General features: G+C 37.2%; 1 protein-coding gene across 1 annotated transcript in view; it reads right to left on the bottom strand.

Moving 5' to 3' along the window:
* Nucleotides 1-7,282: 7,282 nt before the first annotated feature.
* Nucleotides 7,283-22,626, bottom strand: part of ATP13A3 (ATPase 13A3) — an 81,225-nt gene continuing 65,881 nt past the window's right edge. Inside the window, exons 30-33 of the mRNA XM_052637396.1 lie at nucleotides 20,799-20,887; nucleotides 15,661-15,741; nucleotides 13,755-13,844; nucleotides 7,283-7,601 (exon numbers count right to left, since the gene is read on the bottom strand). Coding sequence (XP_052493356.1) covers nucleotides 7,404-7,601; nucleotides 13,755-13,844; nucleotides 15,661-15,741; nucleotides 20,799-20,887 — 458 coding nt within the window. The 3' untranslated portion in view covers nucleotides 7,283-7,403. The remainder of the gene's footprint in view (nucleotides 7,602-13,754; nucleotides 13,845-15,660; nucleotides 15,742-20,798; nucleotides 20,888-22,626) is intronic.

Below are 22,626 nucleotides of genomic sequence, written 5' to 3'. Positions count from 1 at the left end.
GCAGTCTGAGCCATGTGAGTTGGGTTATCCGTAATTACAGGATGATGCAACTGAAGGCACAGAAAGGGTAAGTAACTTAACCAGGGTCCCAGAGCTAGAATTTGAAAGTATTTCTGATTGTGCCATAAATAAGGAACTATTGGTTCTAAGATGCTTAATTAAAAATTAGTACTCAAGGCACTGAATTGTCCATGAAATACACGCAGTAATACTAATCTGCCAAAACAATGTTTCCCACGTGTAATGTCAAATAAACCATCTTAGTACATCTTGTACTAAATTTTACTTGTTATTTGTACAGACTAGCCAAGCCCTCCAGTTACCCACACTTAATTTTTAGAATATTTGGCCTTACCTGAAATGCTGCTGCACCCCAAAGCAACTGAATGGTTTAGAGCTTTGCATGTGAGCTGGCACTTTCCAAAGGAAGAGAGGAGTATCTTTGCATCCTGAAGATAAAGACTTTCCCAGAACAAAAGTCATGGCAAGAGCCCTATCGCAGAGGGCATATTCTGGTTTTTTAATGACAAATAAATGACAGCTATCTTCAAACTTTGAAAGAGACTGTATGTAACCCAAGTCCTGCTGCCAAAGCTGAAAGATGAGCAGGAGGGGTGCAGTTTCTTCATAAATGGCACAGTATGACCTGCTGATGTGTGTCTAGTGTCACACAGAAGGATCATTGCAGCAGCCATATATCCCTGGTTGGTCTACACTTCCTCGGGACCTTGCTTTATCTTCTACTTCACTACGATTCTACTCAGGTTCCCCTCTGCCCCTTTTAAGAATAATAAGGTTAAGGACATTCTCAAGTGCTCCACTCACTTTTTAAAAGTGTTTTCAAGTATGTTCCCTAATGGCCTTGCTGGGTTGAGGGTGTCCACATGTTCAACTGAACATAGAAATGTCCAACTGCTCTGCAAAGTAGTTGTACCAATATATGTTGTCACCTACCATGTATAACAGGTCCTGTACTTCATCTCTACCCATGCCTTGAAATGTTTTTTAATTTTTGCCATTCATATGAAAGAGTTGTCTCTGTGGTTTTAGTTTTTCATTTTCCTACTGAACGACGAACTTGAGCATTTTTCACATTTTTAAGGGCCAATCTTCTGAGAAACTTGGGTTCTTCTGACCATTTTTCTACATGGAAAAATGTCTTTTAAAAACTGAATTGTAGACATTCTTTATGTATTCTGGATATTAATCCTTTGTGGATTATAAGTGTTTGTTGCAGATATCTTCATCTAATATGTGCTTTGCCTTTTCACCTCCTTTATGTCTTTTACTGAACAGAAGTCTTAATATAGGCAGTTATTAATATTTATGATTTGTTTTTTGTGTCTATCAAAATAATTCCTCTCCTCACAAACCAAAAAACTTCTCATGTAATAACTACATTTTAGAATATTGTCCTTTGCATTTAGGTCTTTCTTCCATCTAGAATTGATTTTTGTGTATGATGTAAGTACAATTTATTTTCCAGTAGATCAGTTGTTCTACATATATATCCTTTCTTCCCTCAGAGCTACAATGTCAGCGCTGTCACAGATCACCACTGGATGAATGTGTGGTCTGTGTTCTGGGCTATTTGATAATCCCTGTGCCAACACCACACTGAAATATAAAGCCTGAAAATATCCAGCGTTTTATCCAGTATGAAGTAGTAGACATTCTCATACATTGGTGGGAATATAAATAGTAGCAAACTTTGGGGAGGAAAATGTAATTGTATCAGCCAAATTTTAAATATACATATTCTTTGTCCAATAGTTCTATTACTAAAAATACACGCTATGGAAATGCTCATTAAGACATCTACACAAACATTCATTTCCAGGGTTGTAATAGAAAAAAGGAGATCCAACCAGTCCATTCTAAAGGAGATCAGTCCTGGGTGTTCACTGCAAGGACTGATGCTGAAGCTGAAACTCCAATACTTTGGCCACCTCATGTGAAGAGTTGATTCACTGGAAAAGACCCTGATGTTAGGAGGGATTGGGGGCAGGAGGAGAGAAGGGGACAACAGAGGATGAGATGGCTGGATGGCATCACTGACTCGATGGACATGAGTTTGGGTGGGAGTTGGTGATGGACAGGGAGGCCTGGTGTGCTGCGATTCATTGGGGTTGCAAAGAGTCGGACACGACTGAGTGAGTGAACTGAACTGAGTAGGAAAAAAAAAAAGCCTAAATGGCCATCAATAGGGAAGTAGTCATTTATAGTACATCCATGCAATACGATGCCTTGCAGACTTTGAAAAGAATGGATTTTAGCTGCAACTACTGATGTAACTTTCTAAAATAAACTGAATGACATAAAAAAAGGGCTGTGTAGCATATAACATGGGGTTCTACACAAATGTGTAGGATTTTTTAAAACATGAGCATATGTTTTTTCTAGAATACACACAAGAAACTTTAGTATTCCCCCTTTGAGAGAAACTAGAGAAAAGGCGACTTCCTTACATACCTGTGAGGTTGCAATTTTATCAAATGTGCTTAGTATCACTTAAAATTTTTTTAATGTAAATATAATTTGGAAGGGAAAATGGCATTATTTAAGAAAAAAAGGAAAGAAGATAGTTATTTAAAAATACTGGGAAAAGCCAGTGGCAGAACTGCAAAAGAATAAACATTAACTTCTGGAATTATTGACTAGAGTGGTACTGCAGAAATGGTCTTTCTTTTATCCTGGTTGGGGAAAAAAGTCCCCCAAACGGACACTGGCAGGTTTAACAGAAAAGTAACTGAAATCTATTTAGCCTTTGATGTAGCCAAATGCAGGCAAAGCCCATTAAACGCTAAACTGACTGAAATTACCTTCTAAGGCATATAGTCCTAAACCACAGGGAAAGCCACTGCCTATCCCAGGTGTTGCGGGAGGCCCGTCTTCCCACTCAAATCAAGGGAAGCAACTCCAGAGCCCGAACCAGCTCCCCAACAGGATGTCTGCTGTGCACATACATGACCACACCAAGTGAAAGGCCCCCTTGCCCATCAAATGCTGGGAGCCAGCCCTGGAAGAGGTGCTATGGATCAAAGTACAACTTCAAGTCAAACTCAGGGGAAGCTTCCTTGGCCTATTTCCCCAGGAAGATTTCCAAGAATTACCTCCAAGTTTTATTTTGGAGAGAGGACATTATAATCACCCAAGGAGGGAACACTGGGCACAGAAGTTGCAGACAGTGGAGGAACACTGAGTTCATTCAATGAACAAAATGATGAGCCACTGAGGACTTTGAGCACTGAAGTAATGACACCACCAGTGTTTCCAGGCCTTTGGATTTTGAATCCATGAAACAAGTCAGGAACCTGCTGTCCTAAGTGGCAGCTTCTGGATCAAAGTCACAGAACCCTGGCTTACAGGGTTTGGCCATTCAAAAGCAGGTTGTCCACTGGAATGATATGCTTTTCTTCCTCCAATGGGGGGGGGGGCTAAGATTCTAAGGCCAGGGCACAGCAGGGATCTCTCTGTGCTTGGAGAGTAACCACAACCCCAACTTGGCATGGGGACAATCTCATTCAAACTCCCAGGACTCCCTCTGCCCTCTCCTGCAGTATACACCTGGAATTGATGGAGGGGGAAGAGGATGGAGAGACAAGCACAACTGTACCACCACCAGCAGGCTGTGGTGCAAGGGACAGGATCAACCCACACTGAATGGAAGGAACCTGGGCTCAAACTAGGTCTTACACCAGGCAACCATCCACCTGGCTCACAGCAGACACACAGCTCCTGCAGAAGCTATGATACAAGGAAAGCCCTCCTACCCAAACAGAAGGCCAGGTGCATCCTGCCCTCTCTGGGATTCCTGTGGTCAGTAGTTAGTTCCAAGGTTTCCCACTCCATGGAGTGCTCTTTTCACATCCACGGGTGCCACTTCACCTCAAGCTTACCATGGCTTACGTGGCATCAGCTTTTAGTTTGATCTTCCTAACTATTAATAAATTCTGAGTCCCCAGTCTTCTATTTCACCATTTCTCTCAGATCTCCTGATACTAACATTTGGTTCTACAATGCATCTGACTGATGGGTTACCATGGACTGGTCACAGACATGTGACATGTGGAAAGCTGCACTGTTTTCTTGAAAAATTCAAAGTTAAAAGAAAGAAACGGGGGAAATATTAAGCAGGAAAATAAATCCAGAGTGGGCAGTATTCACATAACTGAAGAGCAAACAAATGTATATAAAGACACAGAAAAAAAGAAATGTTGTATCATTCATTTAAATCTTTATTGTGACCAGCTTCAATCAAAAAAAAATTCATAAGGTTATTTACAGTGCTGAATGTACAATTTGAATGTATGCCTTTTTGACATCAGGGTACCATTCTTGAGCAGCAATACAATTTTAAAAATATAAAGATGCAGTATCATTTCTGATATAAAGTTACTTAAAAAAATCCAAAGTCTTAGGGAATTCACAAATCATAACAGAAAGTAACTATTAATTTAATGTGCACATAATTACCAAATCTTAATGCATTAAAAAATGTGTAAATGCCCACAGACTGTACAAAAATTAACATTTTGTTAAAAGTTCCCAACCACCTCCCACCACAAATATACAAAAGTCTATTTTCAGATATGTCAAAACTGCATGCGTGAAATCTTAGAATGTTTTCTAAAGCTGGAATTCTGCTCTTCTCTGGACACTGGATCCATAGCCATTTTGGGAACAGAGTACATAAACGCTGATATAATTTTCCATGCCTTTGAAACTGTGCAGTTATTTTCTTAAACATGGGAAACAAAATAAATAGTAAAAACTGCAACAGTTTTATTTAAATGCAAGTAGAATTTGGAAAGCTTTCCAATGTAGGGATTACAAAACTAATATAAAAAGTTTTTATTTTATTGTTGGCTTAGCCACTTTTTATTCAAGCATTATTTGCAGCATCGCTTTACAGCAGTTGGTGCTAAAAGTTACAAAACATATAGTTACCACTATTTATATTTGAGGGAGGGAAAAAAAACTTTAAACCCTGAGGGAGACACACATTAAAAATCTTGTTATTTATTTAAAAAGTTAAAAAGTTACATATTATTTAACAATTACTTTTCTGGACATTTCTGTCCTTTAAGTATATGCATAAATAAAATTTAAATCAGCAATATTTATTAATTTTAATACTTCAAAATAATATATGTACAGATTTTAAAATTTAGATCTGTATACACTCAAATAATTTAATGTGAAATTCAGAATCGAAATTACTATGTAATGGTGACCTACAGAGAGAGGACTCTATCTATGGCACTGAGCAGGACCCACACCTGGACTCACAGACATTCTTCAAATTACATTCTGGAAGCCATCCAATAACAACCTGAACAACCCACCTTGTCTATATTCAAATCTAACCTCCTACAAATGCTTTGTCTACCTACCTAAAAACCTCATTCCTCTGAAAACAATATGGGAAGATGTGATATAAAACCCTTATAAAATCTAAAAGTTAAAAAAGGGGGGAGGGTGTCAAAAATATAGCTCTTTTATGATCATGCTCTTAAGGATGTTAAATACAATCTAATAATTGGATTTTAAGCTGCTACTTAGCAATTAATTATACGCTTCAGTATTTAAATCAAAGGATACACTCATATATATATTGAAAGTGAATTGAATGTGGAAATTATAAAATGATTAAAAGAGTAACTATAGAAAAAAGTGCTAATTCACAGCTCAAGAGGTCTAAGATGCATAGCTTCATAGAATCATTCATGGAACAACTGTTCTTATCATCTAATGTGTATTAATATAGTATCATACTTTTTGATGGAAAACTTCGATTATATTTTTGTAAGAATCATCAGTGGCCATAGCAGTAACAGTGATCCTGAGTGTAACTTACATTTTTCTACAGTTACCAAACATCATCAGGTCTCTGCAGCATAAAAAATTAGAACCATGTGGTTCTACGGTTCTGGGTAACATGTGAGCAAATTGGTAAATATGTATCAGGAAGATAATGATCAGTTAGAAGCAGAAAGCACAAGCATGCTACTGGTCAAGGAAGAACAGAGGATAAGATCATACAGTCTTAGTAGTTTAGTAGCTACTTTACAGCAGTATCAGTTTTCCTGTTTATCAGAACTCCGGGCTTTGCCAAACCTTAATTTTGTTTAGAATTTAAACGCTAACCAGGAAAAACAGAAAGGTGAAAAACATGTTCCACATTTCTTTCGGCTCAATGAATATGTTTGTTTTTTTTTTTTTAAACTTCATTTTTTTTCTCCCAGATATTTCCACAACCCAATTTGTTCATTTGCAAACACCCAATCCAAAATAGGTACGCTCTGACCTCTGGCGCCACCTAATGGCATAAAAAAAACTCACCAGGTTCATACTGGTTTGAAAAAAAAGCAGTCATTCAAAGCTGCTCATTTTATAAGCCTCATTATGGACAGGAGAGACCTACACCAAACCTTCAAAATTTTAAGAGGGAAAATTCTAACTCCAAAACTAAAACACAAAAAACCGAAAGACAATTATCCTATGTCTTTAGGTAATAAGAGATGTAAATGAAAATAAAAAGGCATTTAAAATAATATAAAACCTGAGGGGGGAAAAACAGGTATGAAGGTACATTAGAAAGACAGACCTACATCTACTGCCGAAAGGAATGAGCTTCCCTCCTACTGAAAAGTATTTAAGCGTATACCTGAAGCAGGCTACACTACGGACACCAGACGCAGCCAAGATGCACTTAATAGCTTTGAGGGACACCTCAAGAAGGCAGTGAAGCACCTTGCTGATAGAGAAATAAGACCCAGGCAGTCTGTACAGAAAATATAGAACCATAAATGGAAATTACCTGAGTTGTTCTATAAGCAACACCCTAAACTCACTCCTAACTCTAGGCTATCAAAGGGAACTGGTGTATGTATACAAAGTTTTCTTTGGGAGAAATACTGAAATCAAATGAAAACAGGCTTTTTACCTATTTTCACTGGAGGCTAATTAACACCCATTTTATTTATCAATCACAAATTTAGGGACTGTATATAAATGATGACTTTTTCTAAAAAGGAGGCTGTGAAAATAAATTTAAAGGCATAAACTAACAAGTCTTAGAAAATAATATCTAAACACCTTTCAGATACCAACTTTCTTCTCTACCCTATAGAGTATTACTGAGGGTAACAAGGAAGCAAGTTCTAGAAATGTAATATTTAGAGTTACTGAATGAAGGTACAGGACTTTAGAGATAATTAATTATTTAACTGGCAGGCCAATTTCTTTTTGTTTCTGTTTTTTAAAAAAAGCTCTCAAATACTATATTGGAAGGGGGACAAACTGAAAGGGTGCCATTGTGACGCACAGGATCAGATAAAGTCCTACATTCACACTCTCCTTAGTACTGCTACTAGAATACCACTGAGACTGATTCACTGCTAGGTTATGGTGATGATCTGACATGACCCATTCTCCTTTACTAAAGCTTTAGCTTCTGTTGTTGTTTGAGGTTTTGGTGGCCATTCCGGGTCAACCAAGAGCTCCTGAGCCAGATACATGTACTTGGCCTTTGGCATCTTCTTCCTACAGTTCAGGGCCCAAGACAAGCAGCATTTCCCCCACCAATCCAGTGACTCCTAAGAACATAAGCAAAAAAAAAGGGACACCCAGTAAATTAAGAGCTGTTAACAATTTTGTTAAAGCATAGTTCATCAGCACAGAAAAATAAGAGGAAATGACTTCTGAGCACAAGAAATACATGAAAAAAAAAATACACTTAAAAAAGTCAGCTTTCAATTAATTAGGAACATTATTTTTTTTAAGAGTATAGTTTTAAAATTATCTATGTAATTTACTTCATTTTATTTAGTTCTATGTTCCTATCTCCTCTTGTATGCATACACATTTTAAAAATAACTTATATACCTGGAGGCTATGATTCCATTACATAAAACATCTAATGTATTGAGAATAACTTTAAACTATTCAGAAAGAGAAAAAATTGTTAATATTATATGAAAGCCCCAAACTATCTTTTGGTGCTATTGCTTCTAGCAACTTAACCACCTGATCATTTTTGGAAGAAAACGGTGTAAACATACCACTGCTACTGTTAGTATCACCTTGCAAAGTATTATTTAAATATTGTTAGGTCAAAATCAGAGCTTAGATCATGTTTAATGTCCATCACTTCTTTTAAAACTACATTCTCACTAACATAAAAAAACAAATTTATTTTATGATGGTTTCCCCTTGGTGCTCCACAATTGGAAACAGAGGTATAAAGCAAGTACTATTTCTTAGTATTATTTCACTATAAAAAGCTCTGCTGTCGCAGAAATCCTTCTGATCAATCCTAATGTTTTTACTGAATGTGATCTTAGATAGTTCTTGGAGAACAAGAAAGCAGAGTTCCTGGTTACTGCACAAAAAAATGTAAGTTCAATACAGGTCCTCAGAATTTGTCTTATTGAAACTGGAAATAAAACCAAATGAACTATACTGAAACCTGTAGTTAGATTCATCTCTTAAGAACAGTCAGTTCTTAAATTACTTTGACTGTTTCTTCTACAAAGAAAATTTAAACCCTAGGTTGTTTTGTTTTGCCATCAACATATAACCCAGGCTACAACCAGGTGTAATCTCAACTGAAGTAAAGATGACCCTTGAGCAACATGGGCTTGAACCTGCGCAGGTCCACTTACACGTGGATTTTTTTTAGTAAATAGTATAATACCACATGATCCATGCTTGGGTGAATCTGAAGGTATGGAGGGACCCCATTATCTGGGCGTTCTATAAATTATATAAATCATGGCAGATTTTTGGCTGAAGGGAGGGTCAGCGACCCTAATCCTTGCCATATTCAAGGATCACCTGTAATCTCACATAATGGAAACAATGTAACTGACAAAGACATTCTAATGTTAACTCTCAAAATAACTTCATGATCGAGAAAGACAAATTTGATGTAACACAGATCCTGAAACACAGGTTTCTCAATTGGCCAATGGAGAACAGCAAAAATACTTTAAAATGAAAACCTTTTAAAAATTTCTTCATACTTTTACTCGGTAGGTCTCCAGGACCTACTACTCTCTCCTCCTTCAAAACTGGGGATGGGCACGCGGCAGAGCACCAGGAATGTAAGACACCACGGAAGACGTGAAAGCCGCTCAGTTGTGTCTGGCTCTTTGCAACCCCATGAAATACACAGATACCGTAACAACGTGCTTTTAAAGGCCTTCTAGTTTACTCTGTCAACAAAATACAGTACGCTGCACCATTACCAAGAGTTTAAAGGCAAAACCTGTGGCCTGTCCCAAGTAAGCTATATTGAATTAGTGGTAGGGTGGGTGAGTGGGGATACAGATTTGAGGATTATTTATCTAGTAGCCTCTATATCATAGCTAAAAACAGTTATTATCACCTTAAAGGAAATCCACAGGAAAACATCTGCCTTAGAATACAGAAGAGACTAGACAGAGGATTCTTCAGGTGATCCAAAGAATAATAATACAGGCATATGCACGACATACCTTAATATTTAATCTAAAATCATGGTTCACCACTTGGACCTATCTTTTCCCCAAGATTTGTTCAAATTCTTCAATCTAACTACAGGGAAAAAAAAAAATCACTGTTCCTAAATCAATGTGAAAGCTGTCACTTTTTACTTTACAACAAATGACATGGTTAAAGGATGACGGACAAGGGTGAATGGTGAAGGAAGGTGACTTTAAAAACAAGAAGAGAGGGGGACCAGAAACATATATGCATTGTTGCCCAGATGAGCCAGCTAGGCTGAAAGCAATGCATAACAGGCTGAATTAAGGAAAGTCACAGTCAGGTGTATTCAAATGTAAGATACACACACACACACACACACACACACACACACACACACACACAAATTAAATCCATCATTCCCCACCAGTAAGATAAGGCAAGCAATAACATTTTAAACAAATTCCATTGCCAACAGAATCACAACTGAATAGTATTCATTTTACATTAAAGTGTATTTAAAAAAACAAACAAACCCATGCCCCTATTAAAAGCAGCATACACTTGTTATAATAAATTAAGTCCCATAGAACACTAGGGATCCCCCCCTCCACATTAGATTCATATTTTGTTCTTGAACCCTCACCTCCCCTAAAGATTATACACAAAAATACACCATAAGCAAGCACAGACTTGTTAGTTTACAAACACAAACATACCACAGACATCCTCAAACGATCTAATTCATTGGTAGAGAAAATAAAAGGTGCTACAGGCATGCCAAAATGAGAACTAAATCAAGGGAGAGAAGACGGTGGCAAGAGGACAAAGGCAAGCACTGTGCAAGCAGAGAGAAGAGCTGCATCACAGGGCTAAGAGTGTGTACCAGGCCTCCCTAAACATCAAGGCCAAGTCCCTGAAGCAGAACACAGGAGCCCCAGTAACAGGAGCCTGTGACTTGCTGCTGAAAGGAAAGGTTAAATAACCAAGTGTATCCCTGAGAGAAGGGAAAGCAGCTACTGCAGCCCAGCAGAGAAACCACAAAGAACTTTCAAAAAGTTAAAATTCTCCTGCTTTTTAGAAGACCAGTCCAGGCTGTTCATTCCAGAACCCCAATCCCAGCTTACTCCTAGCAGTGTCTTTTAGGAAATGTTTTCAGGGGTAGAAAGTAAAATATAAAGCTATGCTATGGGGAAAATGCTGTAATGGTACTGTGGTATGCATGTAAGTCTTTTTTCATACCAATCCTGAATATAAAACAAAGACAATCAGAATTAGCATTCTATCTAAATAAGCTCGAATAATATCCTAAGTGGCATAAAGACTATGGCTGACATCTGGATTTTTTTCCCTCTAAAAGGAAAACAAAATCAGGACAAATTCTCAGGCATTATCAAAATACCTGATATTAATGACTTTAGTTTTACATCCAGCACTAAGCAGCCTCAGTTTATCAGACAGAAGATACACACAAACGCTTCTTTAAAAGAGAATATGAAGCACAGATCTTCTCAAGCACGGGGAAAGGTGCATAGTAAGCCACAGGTGATGGGGTCCTCCACTGAACACTTCTTATTCAGCAGAGGAAGGGTTGAGCTCAGGCATTTTGTGAACGTCCTCGCTTGAAAATCACTGCCATTTCAACAATCATTTTTCCTTTACTTTTTCTTTTTGGTCAGAGAATAAGTATTAATATCTGGGGCCACTAAAGGTCATTGTAGAAAAAAAAATACTTAGTTACATATAAGTTTTAACTTTGATTATTTACAAATGGTTTATTTAACCATTTGATTCAATTTGATTCAATGGACATTTACTGAGGCCACTGAACGTTAATAAGAAAAAAACTTATTAATATTTTATTAACAATAAAAAACATGGGAAATAAATGACTATTATATAAAAACCTTACCTGTATCTAAATTAGGTTAGCTGCATGAATGTTCAGTGGGCAAAAATAAATAAATAAATAAAACCCATATCTAAAATATCTACTATTAAATGACACCTAAAAGTTTATTTGGTTTTTCAAGAATGTTCAAGCCTCTGCAGCCTTTCCTGGACCCAGATAAAGGTGAATTTGAATTCCAGTTCTAACACCATTTCCTCATCTGTGAAGACAGCAGTATCTTTAATCTCTCTATCCCAATCTCTTAGGTGATTGTAACAATTAGAGAGAATTTATACAAAATACCTCCCAGTGTCTACCATAAAAAGTAGGTACTGAAACAGAAGCTATTGCTTGTCTCCATTTTGTCACTTGATTGTTATGTCAGTTTGCGTCTCTATGGCCCCATAACATGAGGCAGCGTGGCATAGTGGAAAAGGCATTCCTCTTGAAACGGAAACCCTGGCTTCAGCTCCCAGCTCTGCTACTCTCATAAGCTGCATAACCATGGCAAGCTGACTGAATGCTCTTTACATATTAACCGAAGTTAGAAACACCTTAAGATTGGAAGAATCTGGCGGCGGAGTGGGGGGGGGGGGGGGGGGGGGTGAAGGGGTGGTGGTGGTGGTGTAATTATTTCTGCTGAGTCTTATAGGAATCTGACTAACTGATGGGTCTCCAAATACGAACGGTGAGAGTGAACTACAAACACAAGTGTCATAAGATGAAAGCACAGCATTCTGTGCTGAGTTTCTAAGAACTCTCTTTACTAAAGCCAGTAATTTAAAAAATGCTTCCTTAAATCATGACCCTAGATAATGAAGGCCAAGATTCTTGTCTACTCAGTGATGCTCAGGACTGGTAAACATGTGGGCCTGCTGGAGCCACCTGCTCTAGACCACTCTTCTACCTTCACTCCCCGCCACTGCACTTCAGAGGTACAGCTTCACATGAGAGGCACACACTCCTAAATACAGTAAGGACACATTCTTACTTATAAATTTTTAGAAAACAGATATAACAAATGATAGAATTTTCTGCCACTTAATTTTGATTGAAAAGTGAGGAGGGCTTTCCAATTCAAATGGTTTAAAGGAGCTTTTATGCTACCCACTTTTGACTTAACCAGGGTATAGTTCCTCTTCAGAATCTGCATTTCCTGTTTAGATTAATTGTCGGAGATATCTTTGGAAAAACTAAAAACTCAACAGAAATGTTTTCTTGGGCCAAGGCTTTGACAGTACAGACATTTCATATGAGGACTGATGATATGACCCAGACTTAACCCTCTGAAGTAATACAGTTTCTCAGGACTTGAGTCTCTAATACAGCTCTGGTCACACTACTGGGGACAACTGGGTATTACACTGCATTGAGAAAAAGAAGCGAAAGCAGATTCCAGACTCATCACTTTCATTACAAAACTGTCCCTACTCATCATCGAGCATGAGAAGAGGAAATGGTGCTCTACAGGACCTCTTATAAAGTGATCCTGCGATACAATGCTAGGCACCAAGCCTAATGAATTACCACAGTAAAGGTCAGAACACAGCTGCTCAGGTAAAAGAAGGCTAAAAATAAGTGAGTGACCCATGCCAGGGAATCCTCTTGAATTCGGAAAGCGTCTGTGAGATGAGTAAAAGGTTTAGAACTCATGTGTATAAACCGAACCTACAAATAGCAATGGGCAAAATGAGGGAGTTGTCAAGTTCTCTGCACTCAGTAAGCTGCCTCAGTGCTGTGATTCAATGGTACTGGTTTAAAAAATAAGACTAACCTATATTTTCTGTCAAGAATTTCAACATCCTAACACAAAAAAATTGGTTTTATTCTGTTTCTCTTTCCTTTTTACCACAAACACAGTAAAAAGTCCTATACCATGGTTTGCGTAAAAATGAGCACTCTCTCTGAAATTTTTTCTGAATGATGAGAGATTGGGGAAACCTAAAATTAAGGTACAGTAACTAACAAGGAATCAGAAATAATTCCTCAAAATTTTGACTTTTGAACACTGATCCATGAAGAACCAATCTCCATTTCATTACTTTATTTACATCCATCTCATTTAGCTTCTAATGGGACTCTTTATAAAAACCAGAAACAAAATTAAAGCCAGACAGAAATGAGAAAATTAACTCTTAACACTGAGGACAAGACCTTCACACACTGACATGAAAGAGATCGGAACGGAAAAGAGATTTTGAAATTTCTGAAGTCCTAAAACATCTGTAACAAATGCTTGCCATGAATTTTCTAGGATGTCTTTACAAAAAAATGAAATACCAGGCACAGAGGGAAACGTTGAGCAACACACAACGGAATACCATCCTACACATCCTACACAATGCAGAGTACACAGCTGATGAGAAGAACTGAGTAAGGGCTGGTTTCCAACCTGTGGTGGCTGTGTGGTGGTGAAGCGACATTCTCCTTGTTTGTCTCGACTGAACACAACTTTCCAAAGGACCATGTCAAGGAAGAAATTCTGAGAGACAGTCCAGTGAGTTAAGCATGAAAAACAACTACATCATTCTTTATTAATGCACACGTTTAAAAAAGCTCTCACAATGCAGAAACATTAGTGAAAAACATGATTTGGTTTTCACACAGAGAATTTCAGTTAATATTGAAAAAGGATAAAGAATAACAACAGGACTTTTATAACAAATATAAATCATCACAAAATTCTTGGTAAAATGGGGTCTCTAAATTTTCTACAGAATATGGCTTTTATATGAATCCTCAGGCCTTTCTCATATTATAATAATGCTTTATAATCTGAATTTTTTTGTAACAATGAATTATTTATATTTAAATATACCTATGTGAGCATGATGAAAAAGTAATTCTTTTGATAGTAAGCAAGAATAAATCAATGGAGATTAGAAAGGATTCCCCAGAAATCTGTTTTTTAAAAATATTTTATCTTAAATAACATTTATGTGAAAAGATAAACTATAGAAAAAGGAAAGCTTTTAATATACATTATCTTAGATGTGCTTTCCGTAAAAGAGCAAAAATACATGAAACTGGGCAACTGAAAAAGATCAGTACCATAATATTACCAGGCTACCACTATGGCCCCAATTTTAATACCAAGTCATTTTTTTAGAAAGATAACAAATTAAACATAATTTCTAAGTCTAGAGCTATTATCTCTAAAGTATACATACTTTCCACAAATACCTAATTTTAATTAAAAGCCTACTCTTATGAAACCCTTAACTTAAAACATCACAACTGGAACTTCCCTGGTGGTCCAATGGCTAAGAATCTGTCTGCCAATGCAGAGGACACAAGTTCAGTCCCTGGTCTGGGAAGATGTAAGCCCATGTGCCTCAACTACTGAAGCCTGCAAGTTCTAGAACCTGCGCTTTGGAGCAAGAGAACTATCACAATCAGAAGCACATGCACCACAACTAAAGAAAGCCCACGTGTAACAATAAGGACCCAGCATAGCCACAAATACATAAATTTTAAGAAAAAACCACAACTGTATCTCCTTCTTCATCTGATATACTTCTACCCTAAGAGCGAATTATAACAGTAGTTCTGAGAGACCAAATTTTATTAATAAGCAGCAAATGAGAACTTACTATCTCCTTTTAGAAAAGCTGACCTAAAGGCAATCCTAGAGAATAACCGATGGTACACAATGGATCAAAGAGTACTTAAGACCTCTTCCTTCTAGGGAAACTTAAAGTAAATACCAAGGGAGAAGCTCCAGCAATTGAGTAAGTTTATAACAGTCATTATTTTATATTTTCAGTAAACTCTCTTACTATTCATGTTTACTATGCTTCATGGAGACAGCCCTGTCCCTCTCCTGCCTTGAATGTGAGGCTTTACTGTACATCACAGGACTCGGGTGGTACTCTGAGCTCACGGCCTCGGTTTACCAGTTTATGGGCCACCAGAGCACCAATCCTCTCTCAATCACTAATTTTTGATTTCTAACTGCTTATTTACGTACGTAAGTCATCTCTCTCTTTTTTTTGGGCCACTCTGCGTGGCTTGCAGGATCCTAGTTCCTCGACTAGGGATCAAACCTGTGTCCTCCACAGTAAAAGCGTGGAGTCCTAATCACTGGACCACTAGGGAATTCCCTCATATCTCTTAATATGACTATTATTAGCTCATAGAAAAAGTGAGAAGAGAAGGCTGAAAGAATTTAACTAGGGTGAAACAAACTCTTTCTGGATTTCCATAATGTTACCTTTCCATTTTCTGCATTACCATTAAATCACCAAAAATCACAAAGCAGCAAGGTAGCCATTTGATTATGTGAGGTGCTTACTTACCTCTACTGCAATTGAAACAAAGGCATTGACAAGAACGATGATGAGCATAGTAATACGCCACTGATATGGTACACACACTATCTGTAAGACAAAAGTAATATAGTATGTAGCTGATGTAATAACATTATATCATAATTTCCAAATTTATTTAATCCCTCTTATATACCAAACACTTTCACATATACTATCTACTCAATCCTCAACAACGCCACAAAGAGATACTACATCCACTTTTCAGATGATAAAATGTAAAGTGCAGTAACTAAATGTTTAAAATATACATTAAATGGCTGAACTTAAAGAGACAATTCCTATTCAAATTCAAAAGCCCATACCCTACTAGATTATGACTTCTAACATGTCCCTATTTTTTTTTTTAATCCTATCTTTAAACAATGAAGTAGACACTGATCTAACAATGAGGTAATACTCAAACTCTATACTATTTAAAGCAAATTCATAAAAAAGAACTATCAGTTCAGTTCAGTTGCTCAGTCGTGCCCAATTCCTTGAGACACCATGGACTGCAGCATTCCAGGCTTCCCTGTCCATCACAAACTAAGCTTGCTCAAACTTATGCCCATTGACTCGCTGATGCCATCCAACCATCTCACCCTCTGTCGTCCCCTTCTCCTCCTGCCTTCAATCTTTCCCAGCATCAGGGTCTTTTCTAAGACCCTTTTCTCATCTCTGTGAAGAAAGTCAGTTCTTCACATCAGGTGGCCAAAATATTGGAGCTTCAGCTTCAGTCCTTCCAATGAATATTCAGGACTGATTTCCTTTAGGATTGACTAATTCGATCTCCTTCCTGTCCTAGCGACTCTCAAGAGTCTTCTCCAACACCACAGTTCAAAAGCATCAATTCTCTGGCACTCAGCTCTCTTCATGATCCAACTCTGACATCCATACATGACTACTGGAAAAACCATAGCTTTGACTAGACAGACCTTTGTCAGTAAAGTAGTGTCTCTGCTTTTTAACATGCTGTCTAGGTTTGTCATAGCTTTTCTTCCAAGGAGCAAGTGTCTTTTAATTCCATGGCTGAAGTCACCATCTGCAGTGATTTTGGAGCCCAAGAAAAAAAAGTCTGTCACTGTTTCCACTGTTTCCCCATCTATTTGCCATGAAGTGATGAGACCGGATGCCATGATCTTAGTTTTCTGAATGTTGAGCTTTAAGCCAACTTTTTCACTCTCCTCTTTCACTTTCATCAAGAGGCTGGTTAATTCCTCTTCACTTTGTGCCATAAGGGTGGTGTCATCTGCATATCTGAGGTTATTGATATTTCTCCCTGCAATCTTGATTCCAGCTTGTGCTTCATCCAGCCTGGCATTTCACATGATGTACTCTGCATGTAAGTTAAAGAAGCAGGGTGACAATATACAGCCTTGACATATTCCTTTCCTGATTTGGAACCAGTCTGTTGTTCCATGTCCAGTTCTAACTGTTGCTTCTTGACCTGCATACAGATTTCTCAGAAGACAGGTAAGGTTATGGTATTCCCATCTCTTTAAGAGTTTTCCACAGTTTGTTGTGATCCACAGTCTAAGGCTTTGGTGCTGTCAATAAAGCAGAAGTAGATGTTTTTCTGGAATTCTCTTGCTTTTTCTGTGCTCCAACAGATGTTGGCAGTTTGACCTCTGGTTCCTCTGCCTTTTCTAAATCCAGCTTGAACATCTGGAAGTTCGTTTCATGTACTGTTTTTGTTGAAGCCTGGCTTGGAGAATTTTGTGCATCACTTTACTGGCGTGTGAGATGAGTGCAATTATGCAGTAGTTTGAACATTCTTTGGCATTGCCTTTCTTTGGGATTGGAATGAAAACTGATCTTTTCCAGTCCTGTGGCCACTGCTGAGTTTTCCAAATTTGCTGGCATATTGAATGCAGCACTTTCACAGTATCATCTTTTAAGGTCTGAAATAGCTCAACTGGAATTCCATCACCTCCACTAGCTTTGTGTGTAGTGATACTTCCTGAGGCCCACTTGACATCACATTCCAGGATGTTGGCTCTAGGTGAATGATCACGCCATTGTGGTTATCTCAGTCATCAAGATCTTTTTTGTATAGTTCTTCTGTGTATTCTTGCCACCTCTTCTTAATCTCTTCTGCTTCTGTTAGGTCCATACCATTTCTGTCCTTTATTGAGCCCATTTTTGCATGAAATGTTCCCTGGGTATCTCTAATTTTCTTGAAGAGATCTCTAGTCTTTTCCTTTCTATTGCTTTCCTCTATCTCTTTGCACTGATTGATGAGGAAGGCTTCCTTATCTCTCCTTGCTATTGTTTGGATTTCTGCATTCAGATAGATGTATCTTTCCTTTTCTCTTTTGCCTTTCACTTCTCTTCTTTTCTCAGCTATTTGTAAGGCCTCCTCAGACAACCGTTTTGCTTTTTTGCATTTCTTTTTCTTAGGGATGGTTTTGATCACTGCCTCCTGTACAGTGACACAAACCTCTGCCATAGTTTTTCAGGCAGTCTATCAGATCTAAGCCCTTGAATCTATTTGTTACTTCCACTGTATAATCCTACGGGATTTGATTTAGGTCATACCTGAATGATCTAGTGGTTTTCCCTACTTTCTTCAATTTAGGTCTGAATTTGGCAATAAGCAGTTCATGATCTGAGCTGCAGTCAGTTCCCCGTCTTGTTATAGAGCTTCTCCATTTCCGGCTGCAAAGAATATAATCAGTCTGATTTCTGATTTTGATATCGACCAACACATGATGTCCATGTGTAGAGTTGTCTCTTGTGTTGCTGGAAAAGGGGATCTGCAATGACCAGTCTGTTCTCTTGGCAAAACTCTGTTAGCCTTTGCCCTACTTCATTTTGTACTCCAAGGCCAAACTTGTCTGTTACTCCAGGTATCTCTTGACTTCCTTCTTCTGCATTCCAGTCCCCTATGATGAAAAGGACATCTTTTTTTGGTGTTAGTTCTAGAAGGTCTTGTATGTCTTCAAAGAACCATTTAACTTCAGTTTCTTCAGCATTAGCAGTTGGGGCATGGACTTGGATTACTCTGATACTTAATGGTTTGCCTTGGAAACGAACAGAGATCATTCTGTCATTTTTGAGATTGCACTAAGTACTGCATTTTGGACTCTTATGTTGACTATGAGGGCTACTCCAATTCTTCTAAGGGATTCTTGCCCACAGTAGTAGATATAATGGTCAAATGAATTAAATTCACCCATTCTGGTCCATTTTAGTTCACTGATTCCTAAAATGTCAATGTTCACTCTTGCCATCTCCTGTTTAACCACTTCTAATTTACCGTGATTCATGGACCTAACATTCCAGGTTCCTGTGCAATATTGTTCCTTTGTATCATCAGACTTTACTTCCATCACCAGTCACATCCACAACTAGACACTGTTTTTGCCTTGGCTCCGTCTCTTCATTCTTTCCGGAGCTATTTCTCCACTCTTCTCCAGTAGCATACTGGGCACCTACCGACCTAGGGAGTTCATCTTTCAGTATCATATCTTTTTGCCTTTTCATACTGCTCATGGGGTTCTCAAGGCAAGAATACCAAAGCGGTTTGCCATTCCCTTTCTAGTGGACCACGTTTTGTCAGTAAGACTATAAACCGCCAAATTCTCCAGAGTCCAGTAATATATGTTTATAAAAATTCAGATTCTAGATATCTTTGCCATCCTTTGACCAAGAAATTCTTCTACTGACGTTAACTTCTAAATATGTCTTTCTTAATGAAGTATGCAAGAATCTGCAAATATAGCACTGTTTATAATAGCAAAACAGTGGAGACAACCTAAATATCCATTAAAGGAATTAGTTAAAATATAGAAAAGTCAATGAAATAAAGCTCATCCATAAAGTTCATTTAAGTTTTATATCTAAACCTATCAATAACATCAAGAAAAAGAAAACTAAGTCTGATTTCACTCATGCAACCAAAAGCAAAAATCCTGAAGAATATCGTAATAAACTAAAAAAAGATATCAAAAAGAATGCACTGTGACCAAATTGGTGTTATTCTACAAATGCAGTACTGGTTCAACATTTGAATATCAGTCAACTGTAATTCACCACATTGTCCTTGGAGAAACACTATGTGATTATTTCAACAGCTATAGAACAAGCATTAGATAAAATTAAATATTTATGTCACCAACACCATAGAAGTAAGCTTCCTCAACTTGGTAAAATGTATATACCAGAAACCTACAGCCCATAATATATCCAATGGTGAAATACTAGGAATGCTCCCCATAGAGGTAAGGACATTACTATCACACCAACACTCATGTTGTTAACAGACATGAAAAATACATAGAAGACTTAAGGATTGAAATGTGAGAAACAAAAAAAGTCACTATTTATAGATAAGTGTCTAAAACAAAATCTAAGAGAATCTAAAAACCCAAGAATGAAGTCTGACAAAGCTGATAGATGTGAGATGAATGTCCAAATAACTGCACTGATTCACCAGCATAAAAGGATCACACAATGTAATTTTAAACAGATACATATCAGAGGAACAAACCCCGTTAATACTACAGGAATAAATCTAATAAAAACTTGTAATAAAAACCTTTAGAGAAAAAGATATTCTGAAGAAAACAGAGCCTCTCCCTCAATTTTTGATAAACCCAGTGTAATTCTAATAAAAAATCCAAAAGGGCTTTTCCTGGTACTTGACAAACTACACTTAAAACTTATATGAAGGAGGAAAAGCTCAGGACAGCCGAAAAGATCAACACGAACAACGTGAGGTGAGAATACGGATCCTACCCAACCATGTATCAAAATTACTTATAAAGTCACATGACATCTTTATACCCACTAGACAAATGTTGGCAATGATGTGGAACAAAAGCTCTCGTACAGTGGTACAAACACTCTGAAAAACAACTGGGACTTTAGAAAGCTGAAGAGGGCATGCTCAAAATTATACTAGAACACACTAGAAAAAAGAAACACAGTCAGTTTAGTCTCTTCCCCCAGTAACATAAGAGCAACGGAGGGGGATAAATCTTAAGCCCTAGCAATCACCCAGCACTCTCATTTGCTGTGTAATAACAATGTGTCATCTTCCCCTACTATCTTAATAACCACTGCTACCCCAGATCCTATCATTTTTCAGACAACCAGTAATAACTGATGTGCTTAAGCCTTACCTGAAGAACCTGGTCAATAGAGTCAACTGGATGCAACATGATGAATAATATGAAAGCATACAACATAATCACAGATACGACAAAAAAATCTGGAAAAGAAAGTAAAACAATTAAATCACGGAGTTCCTTTGAGTAAAAAGGCATTTACTAACAACTGGTATAGTGTCAACCCTAAACTTGATTTGAATACATCTATTTAGATGGATGAAGTATATAAAATGTGTGCTATATGATATTTCCTACAATATGATAGATCATACAGGCCCAAAGGATTTATTTCTGTAATGTGAAAATAATCAGCATTTATTAAAAAAAATAAGGGATGGACCTTTATGGACATGTATTTGTACTAATCACAGACAGCCACTTTATAAGATAATCAAGCCAATCTATAATTCACAAACAGGAGACCAGACTGTTTACGGCAAAATGAGATTATCATTTAAAACTATATGCAAAGACAATTATTGTTGTTTGTAAAAATGCTGATAACATTTATCATCAGTATTAGTTATAATCCTAAACAGAGGCATTCTAAGTTGAATGTAAGTATATTTCTATATCTATACTTACATTTCTATACTCTATACTTAAGTGAATCCCACTTTCTCATTAATCTCCTCCATGAAAATATTTCCACAGAAAACACTAGCCAAAACCCAGGAATTGCTTGACCTGCTACTTTAAGTGTGGGCTAACCCTGTGGCTTGCTGCTGTAGGCAGAAATGGTAAAGTCCATCCATCAGCACTCTGTATCTCTTTCCTAACTCAAAAACAAAAAACTCCCTGCTCATGACAGTTTTGTTAACTGTACATGCATACTTTCACATGCACATAAAAGCACACCCTTATGTAACAAGCTATGAGGGGGGCTCAGAGATAATCTCAATTATATTGACAGATTCCAACTTTTTCCTCTGTTTTCCCTTGGTCTGGAATATTTATTTCTAAGTTCCTATTTGAGGTCAGCTTCAAACTCAAACTTTACTATGACCACATATAATCAAAACCTTATTGTGAATCCTTCAGATTGAGTAAAGAAGTTTGATATCCTATTTACAGACTGTAAATGGGGGGCAAGGGGTTCAATATTTTTAAATGTGGGAGACATCTGTAAATATGAAATTTGTTACTATGTCAGTTGAAGACTATAGGCCAACTGTTATTATTCTATAGAAACAATACTGTTTTATATATATATTTGTTGCTGTATATATATTATAGATATTTATTGTTCTAGCAGCTTAGGCTGAAAGTTGTGTTACCAATCATGCCATAAGTGAGAAATCTTTTCACTATGAGCCTCTGACCAACAGGGTGAAAAATTTGGAACCCATTTAAGATAAAAGAAGGAATGTTTTTCTAGATTTTTTTTTTTTTTTTTACCAAATTTCTACTAAATTGCAAACAGGAAATACAACATTCTATTCAATAAATGTAGCAACAAAAGTAATACATGTTACACAGCCATTCAAATATTTATATGGTCAGTTAAAGAAAAAGTGTTTGGAAAGTTGCGAGCTGGAAGTACATGAACATACACAAAAAACACACAAAAACTAAATCAGAAAGAGGACTGGGGGGGAAAAAAAGGTCCCAACATAAGTGTCAGAGAGAGAAACAGACAGAAAATGTTTTGTTTCAATGAAGTAATAGCCTATATTGAATGTTTTCCAAATCCTACTGCATTTTTACAATGATAAGCAAAAACAGATTTTCAATCTAGTTCTCACACATTACCAGAAGAGAAAAAAATTTTTTTTACTTAAGCTGAAACACTTCTTACATTTACCTTAACAATATTCTCAAATTCTCATCTGTCTTTCTC

This window comes from Budorcas taxicolor, chromosome 1 (genome assembly GCF_023091745.1).
Source record: "Budorcas taxicolor isolate Tak-1 chromosome 1, Takin1.1, whole genome shotgun sequence".
NCBI classification, from domain to species: Eukaryota; Metazoa; Chordata; class Mammalia; order Artiodactyla; family Bovidae; genus Budorcas; species Budorcas taxicolor.
This window is presented reverse-complemented; position numbering and strand designations above follow the sequence as displayed.